Genomic DNA, 21,739 nt, shown 5'->3' with positions numbered 1-21,739 from the left:
GCAGCTATATGACGGGTATGTGTCTGTCAAAAATATCAAAAAAAAAAAAAAGGATCTAACAGAGTATTTCCATAATCTAAAAGGAAGTGTAGTATGAGCGTAATATTCAAGTAAAAACTACCTAAAAGTTGCACAGCTTGTAAACAAATGTTATTTTCACTTCTGCCCAGCGTTGATTCAGTTTCTCCGTGTGTTAAGGCAGGTAAGAAGGCAATATCACCACATTACAGTCCCTCTGCCCCTGACACACACACAGCGGTGGGGATGTTTTGACTCCTCACACTAATGAAGAAGCGTTCCTGCCTGACGATATTAAAACTTTATGTCAGCTACAGACCTCGCTGTGACCCAAACCTTCATGGCCTGATGGGCACCTTGATGCACTTAGACCGTTAGATGTAAGTGTAATCCGGTTAAAGCATAGTTAACTAAAGCATACAATTACATAAATGTGTGTCCATTTCTGTGTATTTTTACTACTAAAGCTCAGAATGACTAATATATTAGTGTACCCATCCTTTCCTTTTAAGTATCTGTAGCCTATTTTTTGTTTAGCATTTTTAATCTGCATGGAACATAATCAGGGCTTTTTATCTGAATCCACTCATTCAAGGATCATTTCAGGCGTCAAAGTAACTTGAAGATTAAATTCTCTGAAATAAAACAGATTGTTTGACCCTCTCCTCCTCAATCTCCCAGATGACTCATTCAGCAGCCTTTGGAAGTAAATTACTACAATTACTAATTGCTTCATTTAAAGCAAGTTACATAATTTTAAACATTCAGTGAATGTAGAAAAATCATAACGTTTAAATCAGAACTTTACATGCTTTACATGAGTGACTCAGTGATAATGTTGGTTATTTAAAAAAAAGAAAAATTGAAAAAAATAAAACTACGTCAGTGTTAGATCAGTTAGAATATCTGAGAGCATCTTATCATACAAACAGAGTGGACTGAAACGTTGCGCTGAGTTTCATCATTTGTACCCTTGACAATTTAATTCACCCGGATGCACTGTATAGTATTCTTACCAAAAACGAGTCACTCCCAAGTCTAGATTATGTTGTGGAAGATGTGTGTCAGACACTGAGAAGTCACTGGGTCCCTGTGATGTGAGTGAGTCTGGCTCTTTAAGGACATGAGGTTTAGCAGACAGGAAGGAACACACACACACAAACACACACACACACACACACACACACACACACACACACACACACACACACACACACACACCTGGACAAAAAACTCCATGTTAAAATAGCAGAAAATGAACTTCATTTAATGAAACACTTACATAACAGTGTGCATTAACATTAAAGCTGTTTTTGAGGCATCCAAATCTATTGCCAATCCTTACATATTAACATAACATAATTTTGCATATTGTGTACAGTATACGCTAAAATGTTGGAAATACTCTTGATTACTAATGTCACAGTCTTGTAGTCCTGTAAATAAGCGCACTTTTCCAAATGATTTATTTTATTATCAGGACTAAAAGTTATCTGAATGGATGTCATCCATATGGATACTATCAAGGCAGCACTTAACATACAGTATCTTTATTGTATCAGAGGTACAAAACCGATTTGCTTTTCCTTACGAAGAAACTCAATAGCATAAAAGCTCAGCAAAATATCCAGTGTCGTTCAGCGCTTCATCTCTTTGTGTTTGAAATAAGCATCAATTTTGTGGCGTTCAAATGTGATCAGCTTTATATTATCACCGTGGGAGGCTGAATATATTCAAGCTGTTATTTGGTAGAAGGCAACATATACAAATAGGCATCATTTAAGAGAATAATGGAATAATTGTCACAGAGGAAAAGCACAGAGACACTGTAGCTGCTGCACTATTAATAGGGCTACAGGAAATATTTCATTACTTCTTATAGCTTGTGTCTGCCCATGCCAAAATTACATTCATATTTAATATGCTTAAATGACATCTAAAAATAAAATTACTACTACATCTTTTCAGATAGACACAGAAAGGAAGCATATTAGCTGGGAATGTTAAAATAAGTCATTTTAAGAAAGAATGTGAGGACAGATTAAGGCTGTATATAGCTTCCTTCTAAAGAGGCACTCTCTTACACTAAAACTGAAGGCAGTAGCTTTGTACTGAGGTATAGCATTCACAGTCAAAAATTTCTAGATCTGATACAGCATAATGTGACCAGTGTACCACTGTACGAACTAATGGATGAGTTTTCACAGACGCTACTTACTACAAATGTTTACCTTATATATCTGAGGTGGATCACAGCTCAGTTTTGAAAACCGTGGTGCAAAAACGCTGAGTTCATTTATGCATGTGCACGCTCACACTGACACAGACATTACCTCCCTATCCAACAAAAAGTGAACAGACAACACATATAGGGTTATACAGACATGGTAGGTAATACAGGGCTTAAATATGTAATGGCTGAAGCCGGTTGCAACTTTTACTGCTGGTCCTCAGAACTGGTGATACATCCAAGTGGAGAAAAGCCTGGGATAAACGATACAGCGAAGGTGTGAGATATTTCCGGTGGAGAGTACAGATGTTCCCGATGACAGATAAGAGGAAAGGGCTGAAAATACCTCTTTTTGTGCTTCTTTAACTCAGTCGTCTGTGTCTGCTGCACTGAAACCGTTCAGAGAGTCCTGCAGGATGAAAAGGAAAGGCAGAAAAAGTTAAAACGCGCTAATGAAAACACCAGACCAAAGAAGGAATGAGCCGTTTGTTTTGACTGGCCGAAGTTGAACTTTGAGCAAATATTAAAATCTGACATCACCAGCCAAAGTAAAATACTCCCTTTCTGCCTGTTGCCAATTTTTTTTGGAAGTAAGAAATGTAACAAAAGGTCACTTTGTGGGCAACAAATCAGGCAAAAAAACATGGAAAATACTACAAGATCTATCTCTTCACATCCAAGGTGTTTGTAAAGGGCCCTGTCGTTTGTTGTAAACATCCACATACATGGAAAACCGAACATCACTGGGTTTTTGTATGTGAGCTCTGATCCCTGCAATAACACGTCTGAATATGTGGAGCCCCGAAACTGACAAAGGGCAGAAAAAGGGAATCGGATGAATCAAAAATAAAACTGATTACATCAGTTGATAATACAGCTGGTTAACTACCGATGTTGCAAACGAACAGACGTACGGACATACAATAAATGGACATCTCCCCCCATTCTCATACAGCATAAAGAAAACGGGAACTGTTGCTTGGGCAAAATAGGGAATACATTAATGATTAAATGTGTGGCAAGACTCAACAAATAGGAAAACTAAGGTACTGAAAGATAAGTAAAAGAGTAAAATAAGTTGTTAAAAAAAAAAAAAAAATTTAATAGTGCTTTGCTTTTTTGTTAAAATTGTATATTTCTTTTTACTACATTTGAATTATTAACTGGCAGAAATGTTTGTGGATGTCATCGGATGTATTTTCAGTCATCAATTTGCTGTCTTTTATTGGTATCTGGGCTCAACATAAATATACCATATTTTGTTAACTAAATTAATATGCATTTGAATTTTAATTTGGTCAGTGGCTCCTTTCTTTTACTGCCACAACTGTCAGAACATTTCTTCTTAATCCCATTTATGTTTTCCTCCATTCATAATATCTTTAAACCTCTGTTACATATCGTTAAATTAAACACTTACCTCACTTTGTAGCATCTCTGACCCCTCCGACGCCTCAGAGAACTGCATGCTGGGTAACATGGGGGCCTGGGACATGCGGGCCTGTGGAGGGTTGCCCATGCTGTAAAGACGAGGTCGTTTAATCTGGTCTTGGCTTGACAGCGGCGTGAAGCTGTTCCTTCTGAGGAAAGCTGGCGACACAGTATCTGTTCGGACTTTATTCTGGTTGGTGAGGAACAGACAGACAAGGTGGACTGATGAACACGAGCACTTTCTACGTATGTTGTGCCAATTGAATCTCTCCTTAGTCTGAAATCGTCGTGTCCTGTGTAAGCGACTGTGAGAAGGCAAAGAAAGAGAAACAGCCCTAAATATAGAAGTGACTGTTCTGTTGGTGTCACCAGACGGGATCTCTCTCACCCCATTTAACGAGGGGTTTCTCAGCAAATGTGTTTATGTGTTAACACCCACTCTGTCTAGGACAAACTATACAACCAGGGAACAGACATGGAGCTGGCTGATTAGGAAATCAAGAAAAAAAAGGCACTGAACTTCAGTTCCTGGGTAAAGTCCCCTGTGCGTACAGAAGTCTTGGGTCCAGATGGATATACGATGTGCATGTCATTTCCCCACACATAAACTGGTATTGTGCACTGGTAATGTGTACACCTCATGCGTACATCAGATCAGGCACACGTTATTGTAGAGAAATCCGAGGGCGATATGACACGGTGGAGATGGATTTTAATAAGAAAACACTGTACATTTAGGTTATCAGCCAGTTTCACCGACTGTGTGAAATAATTTTTGTTTATTTATTTTATTTATTTATAAACGTCAATTTGTAAACATTCCTTTTGCGTGCTAAAGTTTATTATTCTTTTCATCTACATTGGAGGCATCATTTCTTTTCCCTGTTTATATTTCATTTTATCCTCGTGCGTGAAGCAGAAGTTCTTTTCAATACGAGCGCTATAAATTAAATCTGGTTACCTTGCTGATGCATGATGATGTTTGGAGTATCACTGCTGATGATTGTTTACAGGTACATGTGATGAATTCATGATTATACAAGCGCTATAAAAAGCCAGAGACGCACTGAATGGTTGCATATACTGACAGCTGTCCTCGCGTTGTTAAAGGGCTTTGACAGTACAACACGCAATCAGTGAAATCGTGCCCCTCTTTGCTGTTCTTTTCTTTGACAGATGGAGCAAACAGAATTATTAATGTGCCGACAGGTAATTAAAGGAATAGTTCAACATTTAGGGAACTACGCATATTTGCTTTCCTAATGAGAGTTATAAGAGAAGATTATTAACACTCTCATCTGTTAAATATGGAGCTAGATCCACCAGTCACTTAGCTTAGCTTACTTTAGCTTAGTTTAGCTCAATTTACCACAGACTGGACTGGAAACAGGGGAAAAGTGTAAACATGTACTTATATATAGCATCTGTTGAAAAGAATGAGGATGCATGTTTCCCGTCTGGGCATACACAGGATTTTAGCTGTGGCATCTGGGCCTGGGAAGTTTTACAACAGACAGGGTATCATGCTCCTCAAAGCTGAAACAACAGTGTGTAATTTTGGTTTGAATTCTTAAATATAGCCCTGACCGTAGGGATTAAACTGATTCTTCAAGCTTCATGCACTGAACACATGCACTGCAGTGAACTGGGCGGACTGGCTTGTGTATGACACAAAATATGAAAAAATAAGCCTACTAATGGTCTGTCCCTGTGAGTGTTGACAGCCTCAACCTTCAGGTCAAACATGTCCACTTTACAACCTAGAAGAGAAAGACAGGAGACAAATTCGTCACAAATGCGTCAGTAAAGGCTCAGTTATCCTATGAACAGTGTAGTGACTTACCATAAGCCACAGGGGTGAGTTTTAGGACAGTGTGCAGGGGACACTTCAAGTAGGGCAGGTCATCTGCGCCAACAAAAACATAAATGACCTGTGAGACTTTTTGTGCTGTGGTTATATCCTAAATAGGAGAACTTTTCTCAAGTTTGGGGTGGCAGTATGGACAGCTGTGAAGGTTATGCTGTGCTTTATAAAAAGGTACAGTACATGTTACTGTGTCAAGTCTGCAGTGCTACATGTCCCATAGGGGGATGCAGTGGGATAAAATGCCAGGCAGAGCTGTGCCCACACTGGTTGGCTTAGCTGTGGTTTTGCCTTTACACAGATGCTGCAACAGTGACCACTTCCTCTGCTGACTGACAAAACCCTCCATCTGCCCAAGGCCTAATTATGGATTTGACTTTTTTTTTTTTCCACACCGACCAGCCAGTTGTTACTCAGGTGCACGCATTTATACATGTTTTATTTTGCGTATTCAAACGTTAGCACAATTTTTTCATATGTAGAATGGTGTCCTAAAGCCCATGACCACTATCAGTTTTAAAATCAAGTCAAAATTTAACATGTTGTTTTCACTGTTGTTTTCATTTTATTTGTTTTTGCTATTGGATATTGTTTTAGTTTTTTTTAATTATTTTTTTATATCATATGAATCTTTGCATTGCACTCCCATACCTACATATTTATGATATATAGGGTCAGCTGCAATATGACAGGATTGTTCTGTCATTAAAATATATGAATGGACCATATGTTACTCTCAACATGGGGAGTCAGCAACTGTCTAATTGAATCAAATTTTTTTGTGTTTTTTTTTCCTTTGTTGTTGCTGTTGTTTATACTAGCAACACTGTTTGTTTTTTTTTAGTTAGGATAACATGAATAAATAAAAGTGTCCAAAACAAACAAATAAATAAATAAATCTGTCATCCACATCTGCAGAATCTGAAGAGTCAACATTACTGCAGCACTCTTTTGGAGCATCCTACAGGTTATTATAATGTAAAGTACTTTTGGCATTTGATGTTTTAATCAGTCACATAGCATGGATAATTAAGAGCACCGTGCTGAATTTGAAAAATTGTGACTTCAGCGCCCCCTTGTGGTGCCAATGAAAATAGACGCCAGACAGCAGTTTTCTAGCCATTTTTAGCCATTATTCTGTTCTGTTACATTATGTTCATCTAGTTCATTGTAACTACACACAGGTCAACTGCAACTGTAATTAGAGATCTAATTTCTGAGAGGATCTATTTTGAATGGGTCTTTGCAGTGGCCTGGAGCTTTAGACCTGGTGGGCAGATACAACATCCAGCTAAAAAGTTACTAACCTAAGCCTATGACTAATCCTGTTATAAAATGTTAAGGATTTATGGAGTTACAGAACAAGGTCCGTTGACACCGGTAAAACACAAGATTAAACCAACCAGTTGTATTTTTACAGAAGGACCAAATTTTGTGCGATTATTTTGTAACAGTCTGGTGCTGCTTGTGCACGAGTTAATTAAAATGTCCACAGAGGATAAACTTTGTGCAGTCATGCTGTGCTTGTAAGTGTGCACTAATTAATGTAATTGTTAATAAATTCTTACAAAATATGAACACTTCCCCTCATTTAAATGCAGCTCCTGCTCTATGCCAAGAGCATAGTAGTAGCAAATGAGATGGAAAAACATATTTCAAGGTCACAAAAATGTCTAAATATTGTAGGGCTACATTTGTCAGTGTCCACAACAACAAAAAATAGAGCCCTTATTCTTGTTTTGGCATCAATTAATTGCTCTGGAAACTCACCCACTAAAAGCTGCACTTTGCCAATAGTCTTTTACTGCAGATCTGCTAACTGGAGTTGGACATTTTATGTTGAGTTATCTTTGTTTCATAAAGGAAGATGCTTTTCTGTCTCACTGTTTTTCAGCACTCAGGGGAACAATATGGCCTTGAATTACTTCATGAAGCTATTTTGCTATTGTACAATCACTGTAAAAGAAGTAGTATCACATGAGTGAAATAATCATATAAGCTTTAGATAAATTATAAAAACAGTTGTTGGTAGAGGGATCAACAGTATAAGGTCAACATGTCTCTAAACATGTATCACTTTTCTGTTCATGCACGTAACCTGCGCTCTTATCCAGGAAATAGGCAAGCAAGCAGCGCATGACCGCCTGATGACAGATGACCAGAACGTTGCCCTGTCGCTCCAGCTCCATGATAACTGGCTCCAGCCGCTGAACCAAGTCCTGGTAGGACTAGAGAGAGGAAAGGTACATATCAAGTGTGAATCATCGAATCATCAACATTCAGGGGGCAACCAGTTTATCATGACAAAATGTAACTACCAAGAACCTAACAGATCCTAAACTCACCATCATTCTACATCATTTTAGTAAAGTAAAGGAGGAGCTTTTACCTCTCCTCCAGGGTAGCGGTAGTGATACTTGTCCTGGTCCCTCATGGCAAACTCCTCTGGGTACGTTTCCTCAATCATTTTATAGGACATCTCTTCACAGACTCCCTGAAACACAAAGAAATAAAAACATTCAAAACTTACGACAGGCCCTCACTATGTGTCTGTCAACGCTGTGGCATTAAAGAGGACATACAGCATCTATTTCATTAAGGATCTTCCACTGCTCGTAGGGAACTCCCAGTTCCTCTGCCGTCTGAATGGTGCGCCTCAGCTGGCTGGTCCAAACTTTCAGGTCTGACAGATGGTGCTCTTCAACAAAACCCTTCAGAGCTCCTGCAAACTGATAAAGGGCACAGAGTAAGAGACTTTTATGCTGAAGAGCTGACACCCAACCACAGAAGAGAAGTTACACAGTGAACGAAATGAACTAATTCCTCCCATAATGGCCCTAATAATGATTTGTAGCTGCAGGAATTTATTGATTTATGCTGAAAAATGTGCATCTGCAATGTGTTACCTGAACTTTGTTGTATATTTTATGGCTTGGCAAAATAATTTGAATTTGTCAAAGCTTGCTGAGTTGTACTGTACATCATATTAAAAGGACTAGTACAACATTGTGGCAAACGGATAGTGCAAAGGAAAAGGAAAAAAAAAAAAAAAAAATCATAAAAACAAAATCAACCCACCAGCACATCTAAAGATCAAGAAGAATTATATATCTCTTTTGTGTAAACAAAAAAATAAAATTAAAAAAATAAAATAAAATGAAAAATCCCCACATTGTGGTTTTATGAATGGTTATGTACCAGCGATATTTGTCTCTAAGAGGTTGCCAAGCGACCATTGGACAAAATAAACCAAAGATGTTTGTGGTAGAGACTACGCATTTAACCTATGAAAACATAATCAAGGATCTTTTACTGATACTGACATGAGCTACTCCTTTCACTCAGCACTTTTTTAACCAGTAGTTTATTTTCTCTGATCACATCTTCATCTGGGAGTTGGAAACACGTGTGTGCGTGCAAAGCTTTTTTTTTTTTCTCTTTTTCACTATGTTGTTTTTAGACAACTGTTCATTAGTGAGTTTTAGAGGTGCTGGTAAGTGGATTTTGTTTGTCTTTTTACAGGGCCACACCAGCTGTTTCCCCCTGCTTCCAGTCTTTATAGTAAGCTAAGCTGATGGATGTCGCTGCATATTTAAAAGACAAATATGAAAGTGGTATTCTCTTATCTAACTCTCAAATAAGTGTATTTCCCAAAATGTCAAACGATTCCTAGAGATGTTGCTGCTATCTTTATAATGTTTAGAAATATAATAGTGAGAGGATATGTTAAAGCACCTGTTTCCCTCTCTCTGAGAGTTCAGAGTCTCCCCCGATGCGTCCCTCCTTATTGTGATGGCTCTCTCCGTGCCGACAGAGGTAGATGGAGTGGGAGTGTACGTGGATGTTCATGAGGTAGTAGACTATTTTACTCTGGATGTAGTCCTGCACCCTGTTGACCAAGAAACGACGGCCAACATTTATGACCTGGATGAAGGACAGGTTCCTGTGGGTCAGAGCGAAAAGAGCACATTTGAAAGTGAGTCAACCAAACATACATAACTGAAAACATTTAAAAGTGCAAAGGGCAAGGACGGTATATCTTGTACTTTTGGTGTAGTCTAAATATCCTGATATTTCATCTATCACTTGCTTCAGAGCTTTCTGTGTCAGCAGCTCGTTAACAGTGACAAAGTGCAAGAGGATCAACAACTATTTCTCCTCTCTACATCAAAGATCAAAAGTTGAGTAGGTATCTAGTCTCAGTTGGGTTACTTTATTTATTTTAATACCTGTAAGATGTGTATTTGTATCTGCAGATATTATCAGTTAACTGATAAAGAAATCAAACAGACCGGCTACAGCTGAGTCAGCTGGCAGGAGTTTAAAACAATTAAACCTCTTTGTTTTCCGGAAAACACATGACTTAAATTTCTGACAAGAAGCCTATTCACTACTACTTTTGGATTTACTGTATATCAGCTCCACAAATCAAAAGTCAGCAAACAGTAGTCAAAGATCATCTTTATTAAAAATGAGCTCCTGAGTCCACCTGATGGACGATTTCTGCAAGTACATGTTCTTGCCTACACAAGAACACAGTTGGGTCTAAATGACTTTTGCTTAGATTGGATCAGTGGTGAAAAGTATTAGTCAATGTCAAGACATAAAAATACACAAAGAAATGCAAAGTAATGTCCCTAACAAAAGAACTTCTTACTTGTCGTGCTCGTCCGGATCTAAAGGTTGGTAGGTCACTTTATAACATTCTATTCTCTTCAGAAAATCCTCCATGACACGTTCTCTGTTCCTCTCGGGGTAATCTGGGCTGGACACCTTCACATCCTTGTGAAAGAGACATTTGTAGCGATAACTCACTGTGACTATTTAACAGATTACAACACAAAAGCGTGCTCAGAACTAAACACATAAGCATAAATGCATCATTTACCAGAATGTTTGCAGCGATGACATCTGGATCGTCACATATTGATTCTACAAAAAACACCTGACAAAAGACATTATTAATGAGAAATTAGTTAACAGTGTAAAAAAAATAAACTATGTGCACAATGATTGAGCTAAAGTGAATAAATCATCAATGTAATTCTGACCTTGTATGCATTGTCTTTTGCAAAATTAAGGATGAGTTCCCTCCTCTCTCTGGTGGTGTTGGTGGCATCAAAAACCTGGCAGATAATGTGAGATAATCAGGCCAAATTACACTTTATATCTATTAACAGAAAATTTAAAAACAATGTTCAGTTTTTTTTGTGTCCTTACAGCAATCTGGCCTCCCTCCTCAATTAGATAAGCCTTGACATCCTCCAGTGCCACCAGAGCACACTGTCTGCGGAAACACAATTAGACAGCTAACCAGGACATCAAAGTAGTTGGATATGTGATTGTATCTTCAGCACATAATATGCCGAAATATTTGAGGCCAGATCCGTTAAAGAAAGAACATGCAGTTACAAGAATGCATGCATGACTAGCCTAAGTGAAGAGCAACCGGGTTTTTAGTAATGGAAGAGGAATCAGTCTGTTACACCAAAGGAGATTAACATAAAGAGGAACTCTTTTACTCACTTTCTAATTTTCATTGCTTCTTTGTTGTCATGTCTGAAAAAGTCATAGGACTTGTATGACTTCACAGCTTCTCTCCTATAAACTCCAAGGTTAAATACTGCAAGAGAACCCAGGGAGAGGGTCAGAAAAAAGACATGCAAAGACAGTGAAAAGGAAGAATGTACTGTATGTGCTCTTTCAAGGTGGTGACCATCATCTCAGCTGTGTCTGCCAAACCAGTTCTCCTCCATTCCATATAAATGACAACATAAGCGGACAACCACAAACAGATACATGTAACAGGGGGCACTAACATAAATATAAAAACAAATTAACACAGCATTGCCTTAAGCACAAGACTTTCACTGAAGTGATATCTCTGAGTGCCATTACAGTTTCCCTACAGGAAAAGTGTATCATGGAACCACCCTATTTTATCTACAGATACATTTTTGCACTGAATAAAAATTGCCTATCCCTTCTAAAAATAACAAAGTGCTTCCTTATTACAAGCACTCTGATATTTCACAGGGCTCACAGAGGCAATGAGTTCAATCTTAACCTGTTTTCTATTGGTTTTGTTTCCTGTGGACAGAACAAATGTTATAATATGCATAAAACTCAAACACGTGTTGCTTCTGTACTAACCCTTAGTTGGCACTCCAATCCAGTTGAGGTACCGTGTCAGCTTCTTGGCCATGTAGGTTTTCCCCCTAGCTGGCAAACCAATCATCACTATCACAGTCGGAGAATTGGTCATGTAGGAGGCCCAAGCTGATGATTGCGCACATGCACGCACACACACACACACACACACACACAAAAGCAGAGATTTTAGTTATTACGCATGCTGTGTTTAACATTTACCATCACTTTAACTTTCAACTGGACTGTAAAAAGGTCCTATTTGTAATAAAAACGTCAAATATGCATCACGAGTTAAAGGGTTGTGAATTAACCAAGTGTCACCCCTGCAGTGTTCGTCTACCACCTGGTTAATGCTCAGTTTAACATTTCTGTCACACGCTTGTCATCTTTAGACTTCTGGATAATGTTTCTCAAAGTCCTGCTGCTTGCCAACCAAATTTAGTAATCCACTGGAAGCTTGCTGGCTGAAGCATGTAATGGAAAATATTCTAACTATTTTTTTTTTCTCCTTTTTCTTTCAGTGTACGCAAAGGACCATCCTTAGCTCAAGGAAAACAAATCTGTCAAAACAAAGACCTGGCGAGACTGGGCTTGACTCGAGATTCTAGGAACAGATGTCTGCACATCCGTGACCCAGCAGGCAGAGGTAGTTTAGTGTTCTAGATATATTTTGGTAGAATCATTTCCATCCCACATTTCTGATTAAAAAGATTTCCCGAGTTTAGTTGAGCTAAGTGAAATTTCTACTTGCTGACTCAGAATGTTGACCTTGCAAGTTACAGTATTACTCTCCTTCAAAAGGTGTGTTGTGGTAGTACCTGCCTGTGCAAACATACCCAAACAATGAATGTAACCTAATAATGGCGGAAGGTGCATCAAAGTTGACATTTATCAATCATTGCTAGCTGAAACCTTATCTTTCTTTACTGATGGCTAACACAGTAGGAAATGTCATTAAAAGAACCATTATATCACAATGTTACTGCATCATAGCATAATGCAACAGTTAAGTTGCACAGAGTTCAATCATTAATACAGAACAGGCTCATGCCTCAGATGAGTCAACATTTCACCTTCAGGGCACACAGAGGAAAAACAAACCACTTACAGCACTTCTTTTCATTGGCCCTGAAGTCCGTCCTTTTAGCCTCCACTGAGCCGTCTGAAGCAGCTGCAGGTTTCTGCGGCCTGGCAGCCATGTTGGGCCTGATCTGCGTCCTGCTGTCCTGTCACGGCAAGCTTTGGTCACTGGTAAGAAGAGGTCAGCATCTCTCTGTTGAGGACAGGACATTGCTGTATCATATTGAAAACTGCTCAGTGGTACAGCAGATCAGAACAGTGCGCATACAGTCAGATGCCAACTCATGGTCAGATCCAGTGTAAGATGATAATACATTAAGAGGCTGAATACATCCAGCGAAATGGAAATCCTTGGAGGAAACTGTTGGAGTCAAATACCACAGGAGATGAAAGAACAGAATATTTTATAAGCTCACCACGAACTTATGAGTTCTTATTATTAGTCAATAATTCAATTACTTGATCTGCAGGGAAATACCATTTCATAATTTTCCAGTTATGATGATCTAGCAGATTAATATCATAACGCTGGCTGGTGACAGCTTCGCAGAAGCGAAGATGGGCTTGCTTTAGTCCGTTTGTAACAAGTAGTTACATTATCCATTAATCTGTTCATTATTTTCTTGATTAACTGATCAATAGTTTGGTCCATAAAATTTAAAAAAAAAAAAAAAAAAAGAAAAAAGGAAGAAAAATGGCAGTTTCAATTTCCCAAACCCAAGTTGACATGGTCAAATGTCTTGTTTAGTTCAACCAACAGTCCAAAACCTAAAAAGATTCAATTTACTCTAATTTTAGACAAAGAAAAGCAGCAAAATTTCACATTTGAGAAACTGTAACCATCGGATTGTTTTCGCATTTTTGTTTGAAAAATGACTGAAATGATTATTCAAATCTGAAAATAGTTGGTGATTATTTTTCTGTCGATCGACTAAACGATTAACCTGCTAATCGCTTCAGCTCCACTCAGTTTCATACAAGCGAAGATGAATACTTTTTGTTTTTAGTTTTCTTTTTTTTTAATCGATAGACAATAGACAATAGACTTCACTGGTGGCTTGTGGGAGTCTGTCTGAGTTGTTTGATAATTAGTTATTGGTCAATCGAGATTAGTTGTTGATTAATAACAGAATATGACTGTAAACCAATTAAAGTTTTCCAAAGACGCCCCCCTGACCCATAGAGGAATAATGAGTGATGCTTTGTTAACAGGGTACAAGCCATAAATCCCGAAGCTAGTTAAGCAGAATGAGGTCAAAGCGGTAAACTCCAGGTATCAGTTAGACATTTCTGACATTATGAATTTCCGCCGACATTGTGAGGTAATGTCATCCTGTCACATACAGCTGAGCAGTGGCTGGTGCACGGACACTATAGAGGGAAACTCTTGGCCTGCAAAGTTCATCACTTCTGTTTTTTGGGGAGCAAATGTCGTTTAAAAAGAAGAAAAGAAAAAAAAACTTTGAATCAAAGCCGGTTTGAAAATCCCGTGGAATCAACTTACCAAACAGACAGCAGGTGCAGGGTGATACTCGGTTTCCCCTTTGTCACAACGCTGCCATCAGTTGGCTTTCATCGCCGCCGGAGACGCCTCCTACTTCTTCTCCTTCTTCTTCTTCGTCCTCTTCTTCGGTTGTTTTAGCTCCGCCCCCCCGGTGTCGCCGAAGTTCACCACGGTCAAGCTAGCAGAAAAAGGCCAACTACAACTGCTGGTTGTGTTTTTCCAAAATACAATATTTTGTGTCTCTTTGTAGCGGTTTTGCGTCTCCGTGTAATTCTTCATGTGTGTGTGTTTGTGGTCGTTTTGCGTCTCTCTCTGCTGTCGTTTAATTCACCTCAAATACAAGGCCTGCTCAAGGGACCCAGTGGCGCCTTGGGCCCACGGGCCTGTGCCCGCTCAGTCATCCTCAGCACGATTTAAGCAAAAATAAAATACTCCATCAACTAACTAATCAGTTGATCGACTGATCAATTCAGCGCTTAAAGCACTGGTCAGTTTCTGTGTAGCTGAGGAAATGATTAAACCGGCTTTATGTCTTATGACGCTGCAAATGTTCACTTACATTAAAAAAGATTAAATTTTGATAGACTCGGACACTATAACTCATTTTAATTCGTTATCCGAAAAAAAAAAAAAAAACAAGATCCTTTACCTTGACTCTGATCGATTTGATCGCGTTGCACCTTGAAAGCAATTATACGCTTTTATTTTGAAGGCGTTTTGGATCGGACGCTTCTGGTCACGATTATTTGTTGCCCTTTCGCCGCGAGGCCTGTGGGGGGCGCTGTGTGCAGTGGCGGTGACGCGGCCCCGTTGCTCGTGACCCCGTCCTCCTTCACTGAGGGAGAACGCCGCTAAGGGCAACGCGTTCGATGTCGTGTAGGCCGCACGGCGCTGGTGTCGGTGTTTTGAAATATCGTCAGGCATAGAGGGAGAGTTATCCCTTTACAGGGCATTGTGGGACGGGATGGTCACCGTCTGTTCCAATGCCTAAAATGTAAATATAACTTTCCTTATTTCCCCTGTTCTCGTTATGCCCTTCATTGTCAATTATACAGAGGCGTAGCGAGAAAATTTGGGCTTTGTGCGTATGCTCTTTCAGTGGGCCCCCTAAACCTCATACATAAATTCTCGCCTATGTGCAAATAACTGAATAAGGACATGTGCATCTTTGATTGTTATTGGCGTGATCAGTAATCACCTATTTATACCACGTTTAATTATATGTTACTCGAAAAATCAGTGATACTATTACTTTAAAGGTTTGCCTGGAGAGAGATTATTACAGAAGATTGTTTCCTTCATGGTTGTTTAGGTCTTTACTATGTGCTGGGCATAAGGCTGAGGAATAAGACAGGTATCTGGCCTTTACACTTAGGAAGCACGACCGTATCCCATAATAACAACTGAATAAGACTCTCATTTGCGTTCACTCTCGATGTTTGATACAAATCTCCTTTTGCTGTAAACTGCATCTACATCTTTTGGTCACCACTCAATGAGGTGACCTTTCTTACCATCCCCAGTAACACGAGAAGATGGAGGGAGGGAAGTGTTCATCTCTCAGCAAGATAAATACTGTAATGTATGACCACATACTAAGGTGAACCAAATGGAAGTGTTTTGCTGACCCTTGCTTTATTTTAAGATATAAAACAATAAAAACAACTGTGCACAGAAAAAAAGAAAGAACAAAAAAGAAACAGAAGTGGCTTTGGGATCACAAAGAGATGGTTTTTCTGGACACTAATTTTCTGCTCCAGATCCAAGAACAATTAATAGAATTGAGGTAATTTGTTTAAACATATGTCCAAGGAAAAACATACATGCATTCCAAAATTGAGTGGCATTCCCCTTTAATTCTACAGTTGAGTTCATACAGAAAATGTGCCACATAACTCATTGCAGTCACAATTCTTTATTCTCTTGAAAGAAACTAGCCTCACAGTGTCTAACTAATACACCATAACATTAAACAACCCTTTGTCTGTAAGATATGTGCTTATTTTGTAAAACAATGTTTGTCAGTACAAGATAATCTGGAACTACATCGTTTTTGCTCATTTTCCAAGATGGATCTCTGAGAGGACAGAGGCCAAGAGTGGATGTGTAGCCGGAGAGAGATGGCCACTGTAGCGTGGGTATTGGAGTCAGAATGGGCTTATGATTCTCAGCGCGTTTCTGTCCATCAAGCTTAAACAATGACCCAATTCTTTCCCGAAAGATATTCATGACAACTGGCACCAACTATGTGTCAGACAGTTCTGTAGATGCTAAAAACCACCTAACCAGAGGACACTGCCTCGTCTCACATGGTGGCTGAAGAGCACATCCATATCGTCTGCCTCTGGAGTTGCAGCGTCTGGTCATCGTTTGTCCATTTTGTAGCCCTTTGAAACTCAGGAAGTACTGGTAAACATGCTGTCTGAAGTTCCCTGATCAGGTCACGCTCTCTTGAAGTTCAGTTTGTGGGCAAATAAAGGGATCCGGCTCTCAAATGATATGAAAAACTGAGAGGACTTTCCACCATTTGTCACAGTTATAAATGCTTACATACAGTACATACCCTGAATGCCTCACACAGATTGAAGTTTCAGATCATTTGCAAGACCCATTTAAAGGAGTACTGAAAGTTCACTGGCAAGGATCTTTGTAAATTTTTATATGTAAGAAGGCCATGCTTTTAGAGATTACACAGTAAGAATAGAGGGTCTACTCTGATGCTTATGATTTGTTTGTAATATCAACTTAGCAGTTAATATTACCATCGTATTATGGATGACTGCAATAAAAAAAAAAAAAAATAAAAAAATAAAAAAAAAGACAGCAAGAATGATGACCAGGACATGTAGCAAAGGGATGTTTAATGATTTCTTTGGACAATGAAATGCACATGTCCATTGTTGATGTAATACAAATAAGAGAATAAGAAAATTAACAACTTGGTATTGTGTCAGCATTCCCAGCTCAACTTTATTTCTTGATTGATAACTAAGGATTCAAAATGGAGCAAAACAAGATGTCTGGAGTGTCAGGCAAGGACTGACCAGTAGGGGGAGAGCCAGCTCTTACTAAAAAACAAAAAAACAAAAAACAACAAACAAAAAAAAAAAACCCTGAAAAACTAGTGAGGGAACCTACACTTGCACATGAGTAACTGCTATTCCCCGTTCCACTCATGTACCCTTGGCACCTGTGTTTCCATTTGAGAAAACTGAAACATGGAAACTATTCCAGTCCCGTGCTCCAAGTGTAGGCATAACGTATATGGAGTGAGCTGACACAAAAACAAACTTTGCTGAGAATGCGCACATGGACAGCTGAACTCATGAGCAGATTAAATAAACTAATCACTTTAAATAAAAGCTTTATCAAATGACACTGAAATGTTGATGATCATTGCCGTCTTGGCACAATACGAAATCCCTCGCAGCACCGTTAATTTTTATAATTACAGAAGTCAAGACATGTTTAAGTTCACCTCATTTCAAAGTCACAAAACGTGTCAAATGACATTAAAATTTAAATTAAAAATGTACCACAGTTATTCATCCTCAAAAAATGGGTGGGAGTTCAAGCTGCTAGAAAGGGGAGTGAAGGAGACGGCTGATTTTAGTGTCAAACTAAACCTGTACTTCACTGATCCAAACCTTAGGTGAACTTATTTTTCTTATTGAAGAACACTGAGAAGGTCTGGAATTTAAATATTTGGCAATGACCCTGAGCATTTGGCCAGTTCATTTGAGGTTATATAATAAATTATCAATCCATAGTGGTTTTTACTCACAAGCTTGAGTGTTCAACCTGAGATTTTAGTCTTTTCAAGGGCAGTCAGTTCATACAAGAAATAAACATTCATCCTTCATGCTAAGAAAGTCTTATTGGAGAAGCTGAATTAAATAATTTAAGACTGGGTACCTACTGCATTGCTTGTTCTAATATGATTTTATTATTGCTATGTTATTCCATTTCCTTTCCAGTAGCAAGTAAACCCCCACCCTATCACATATAGTCTGGCTGAATGGGAATGCCATATCAAGTGGTGAGCGTTGGTCCCCTGCATCACACGAAGATGCAGTGAAAGTCAGAATGATCAGGCAAACAAGGGTGGGCGAACTTGATCTAAGGTGAATGGAAAGTGCAGTGATCAAGTCAACATGAGCCGTAAATGCATACACTTTATACATTCCTCTGTAGCTCACTGGCTGGGCAGTCAGTCCTCACATCCCTTGACCAAAAAAAAAAAAAAATGTAAGACTTTAACAATGGGTATTCACAGACACAGACTGTGCAGTGTGCATTTGTGAATAGGAGCGAAAGGGAATGAGAGGTGGAGTGAGTGATTGCATCAAGTGCTAATATATCATGACAGTACATGTACTCGATCTATAAAAAACTACCTTGGTACTGAACACTGACCTCTTTCTAACAAATAATCTGGTATACAACATTTACAAAATGGACATTGTAATAGTGTGATATTTATAATATATATGCTACTGCCTTCCACTGGTTCTCTGCATTTTAAACCTCTGAGTACATTAACGCCATCTCATGACTCTTACACAGTAAAGCGTACACACCACACCCAACGAGTGGCAGCCTAATACAAATAGAGAACAGGAAGACTCTGTGGACAGTGAGTACACCTGCATGTGTGTCCTGAGTGTGTGTGGATGGTAGCTCAGCTCGTAAACCAGGCAGCCACAACTTGCCGGTAGACTCAGCAGTGAAGGGAGTTTCAAGAGAGTAAACTTCTGGGATACCAAGATTCTTCAGCTCACAAGGTACAGGATGTCCTTATCCAAGATACTTGCACATTTAAGACAGTCTTGATATACTTTAAGAGATAATAATTATTATAATGTCAATAATAACAATAATAACAATAGTATTAAACATCTGTCAATGTCATTTCTGTCCCATGGCAGCAGGGTGATGATCTGCATTATTCTGGATTGTTGCGGTGCCCTGTGATCCCCACATTTCTCCTGTCATCGGCTGTGCTGCTATGAGGGATCGGCCTCTGTGCATCCGTTGTAGGTCTGTGTGTTTTTCTCAGAGCTGTTTGTGTGTTTGTGTCAATGAATGTCTGAAGTGAGTCAGGATTATCCTAGATGATCGGTGCTGGTTCAATTTCAGAGGCGGGTTTGTGCCTCGGGGACGTAGATTTCAATGCTGTCAGCGCTTTCTGTGGCGGAGTTCTGTCGTACTGATGCCGCGCGCTTTGCTGCCATCAGCCGTTTTCTGGCTTCTTGCCGCTGCTTGTCCACAGCCGAGTCCACACTCCTGTCTTTCCCTGCTGACAGTTTGGGTTTAGACTGCTTCTTTGACACAGATGATGGAAGCTGCTTGTTTTCAACCTGAGGAAATATGTCAAGAAGAAAGAGGAATAAAGTACGGTGTGGCAACCTCCAGTGGTGCTGATATACTGTTATTTGTATGCTATTAAGCATAGCTTTATTAAGTTGTAAATTTATAGTTAACAGAAAAGTCAAACTCCTCTAGGTTTAAATTGAGGGCTGCAACAAGAATTATATTCATTACTGATTAATCTGGAGATTATTTTTGACAGTCGTTTTGTCTATAAATTATTAGAAAATTGTGAAAAATGTGCATTATGATTTCCCAGAGGACAAGTTGACATGTTCGAATTACTTGATTTATTGGACTAACAGCCAGTGCATTAGTCTCCCATTTAGTGACGAAACACAGCAGAATAACGTTATAAGTAACCAGGATGTAACTCGATTTCTATAAATCTATGTGTATGGCTCACTGTCGCTCTGTATCACAAAGTAAATGAAATAATGTAAACACAATTACTGTGGGGAATATAAAGCATGATACGGCTTAACATTGCAGATGTGATTAACGATTTAAATCCGACTATCAACTACAAATCAAAACCTACGCCGTAGATACCTACAGCGGCACTACCGTTAACCCCCTTGCGCCGACTATAAATTGAACTTAATAGTTAAAACTCTACTTGAGTTACTACCCAAAAGAACGTCAGTATTTTCAATACTGTTTGGCACCAAACATCACCTTCTTCTCCGGTTTCTCAGGAAGTTGCCAGTTGTTGGCTTTCAGTTGGTAGAGCTCATCAAATTTCATGCTGATGTCTTCTATTGAGAGTTGTAGCAGATCCCAGAACCCTGCGAGGTCCTGTGCCGTCGGTCGTGGGTTGGCATTCACGTTCTAGTGAGAGGAAAATGAGACAGTATAGAGAAGTGATAGATGAATGGCTTTGGCCAAATCAGAGAATTAATCACATCCCTCCCCACAGACATATTTCCTGGGCAGCCTCTCTTCAAGCAAATGGATGGAGAGAAAACACATTTGACACCAATCAACTTTCAGAGATTATTCAATTTCAGTAATATTAAACCTGTAGTAGCAAATGTCTGACAAGAGGAAACAGCAGACAGCTGAATTAAGTAAGCCAAATGATCATCTATCACACTAAATATGACTGAATAAATTATCGAGGATTTTATATCTCTGGTTCCTCTGTAAATGTAATGTATTTGGAAGACTTCCGCATGTCGATGTGCGTAGGACAAATGATGTTGGCAGTACAAAGATGAAAGCAACTGAGGTCAATAAGAATTTGAGAGGCTAACAAAAACATGTAGTAGGGTAGCGTATCAAGAGAGGGTTTCAATAGGATATAATGGAGCCACTCACCAAGTTCTCATTACAGAGCCCTCTAAACTGCTCGAACTTCTGTGACATGAGGAGCTGAGCGCTGCCTACTGCACTGCGGATTGTCCCCAACACTACAAAAGCAGAGAAGAATATGATCAATCATCAGCAAGCTGACAAGAATGAGCGGACGCGAAATTAAAGAAACATTTTGAGCGTAACAAACAAAAAAACAAACAAAAACAAAATATACATAACACTACAAAAAAGAAATAAAAGAATACTACTTTGAAATACGAGTAAAGTCACAGGAACTTTTGAACTTGGGAGATACAGTAAATGAAGGGTAAGAGCTACATCAAGACACAGGAATGGGTGACTGCATAGAATTTATTCCTGATGTCTAGTAATGAAATATTTTTGATAACATTTACCATTTAACATTCTGTGACGGTAAATTATTTCCTTAAGAGGTAATTTATTAACTCAATCTAAGGGAGGACAACAAATGACTCTTTATTCAGCTATTTTACGCCTAATATTTGCATGTAAATAGAAATTCATAATTCAGGTCCGCAGACAGCAGGAGGAATGATAATTTGATGGAGCCTCTACTGCAAGTCTGCTCCTTGCTCATTCATATTTAAGACACTGCAGAGATAGCTCCTCCGAAAGCCTGAGTGGTATTCTGGGAGAAAAGAAAGTGAAATGACTCTGCGATGGCTCTGTTACCGCTAAAACAAAGCTTACTCCCACTCTAATGAGAAGCATTTCTTTGACTCATTAGCAGTAATGAGTTTGTCGTGCTTGG

General features: G+C 39.0%; 2 protein-coding genes across 3 annotated transcripts in view; both read right to left on the bottom strand.

Annotated features, from left to right (window-relative positions):
* Nucleotides 1-1,258: 1,258 nt before the first annotated feature.
* Nucleotides 1,259-14,414, bottom strand: LOC120803868 (6-phosphofructo-2-kinase/fructose-2,6-bisphosphatase 2-like). The gene is made up of 17 exons (XM_040152848.1): nucleotides 14,281-14,414; nucleotides 12,805-12,969; nucleotides 11,697-11,822; nucleotides 11,070-11,166; nucleotides 10,764-10,830; nucleotides 10,595-10,669; nucleotides 10,432-10,488; nucleotides 10,201-10,325; nucleotides 9,279-9,486; nucleotides 8,126-8,272; nucleotides 7,933-8,037; nucleotides 7,642-7,771; nucleotides 5,523-5,585; nucleotides 5,375-5,439; nucleotides 3,669-3,869; nucleotides 2,595-2,657; nucleotides 1,259-2,502 (listed from the first exon to the last, which is right to left on the bottom strand). The coding sequence occupies exons 2-16, from the start codon at nucleotides 12,893-12,895 to the stop codon at nucleotides 2,616-2,618; spliced, it is 1,599 nt and encodes a 532-aa protein (XP_040008782.1). The 5' UTR covers nucleotides 12,896-12,969; nucleotides 14,281-14,414; the 3' UTR covers nucleotides 1,259-2,502; nucleotides 2,595-2,615.
* A 2,809-nt stretch (nucleotides 14,415-17,223) lies between these two features.
* Nucleotides 17,224-21,739, bottom strand: part of dlgap4a (discs, large (Drosophila) homolog-associated protein 4a) — an 89,924-nt gene continuing 85,408 nt past the window's right edge. For both annotated transcript variants that reach the window (XM_040153406.1, XM_040153407.1), the window contains 3 exons: nucleotides 20,971-21,062; nucleotides 20,329-20,481; nucleotides 17,224-19,640 (listed from right to left, as the gene is read on the bottom strand). In XM_040153406.1, coding sequence (XP_040009340.1) covers nucleotides 19,416-19,640; nucleotides 20,329-20,481; nucleotides 20,971-21,062 — 470 coding nt within the window. In that variant the 3' untranslated portion in view covers nucleotides 17,224-19,415. The remainder of the gene's footprint in view (nucleotides 19,641-20,328; nucleotides 20,482-20,970; nucleotides 21,063-21,739) is intronic.

The sequence above is a fragment of the Xiphias gladius genome, chromosome 18 (assembly GCF_016859285.1).
Source record: "Xiphias gladius isolate SHS-SW01 ecotype Sanya breed wild chromosome 18, ASM1685928v1, whole genome shotgun sequence".
In the NCBI taxonomy this organism is placed as follows: Eukaryota; Metazoa; Chordata; class Actinopteri; order Istiophoriformes; family Xiphiidae; genus Xiphias; species Xiphias gladius.
The sequence above is the reverse complement of the archived record's forward strand: the minus strand, read 5'-3'. Positions and strand labels throughout refer to the sequence as shown.

Coding starts and splice junctions, on each gene's coding strand:
- LOC120803868 (XM_040152848.1), bottom strand. CDS start 12,895: ATGGCTGCCAGGCCGCAGAAACCTGCAGCTGCTTCAGACGGCTCAGTG. Junction 11,167..11,696: donor GATTGGAGTGCCAACTAAGG/GTTAGTACAGAA, acceptor GTTCTCTTGCAG/TATTTAACCTTGGAGTTTAT. Junction 10,326..10,431: donor TCATCGCTGCAAACATTCTG/GTAAATGATGCA, acceptor CTCTTTCACAAG/GATGTGAAGGTGTCCAGCCC.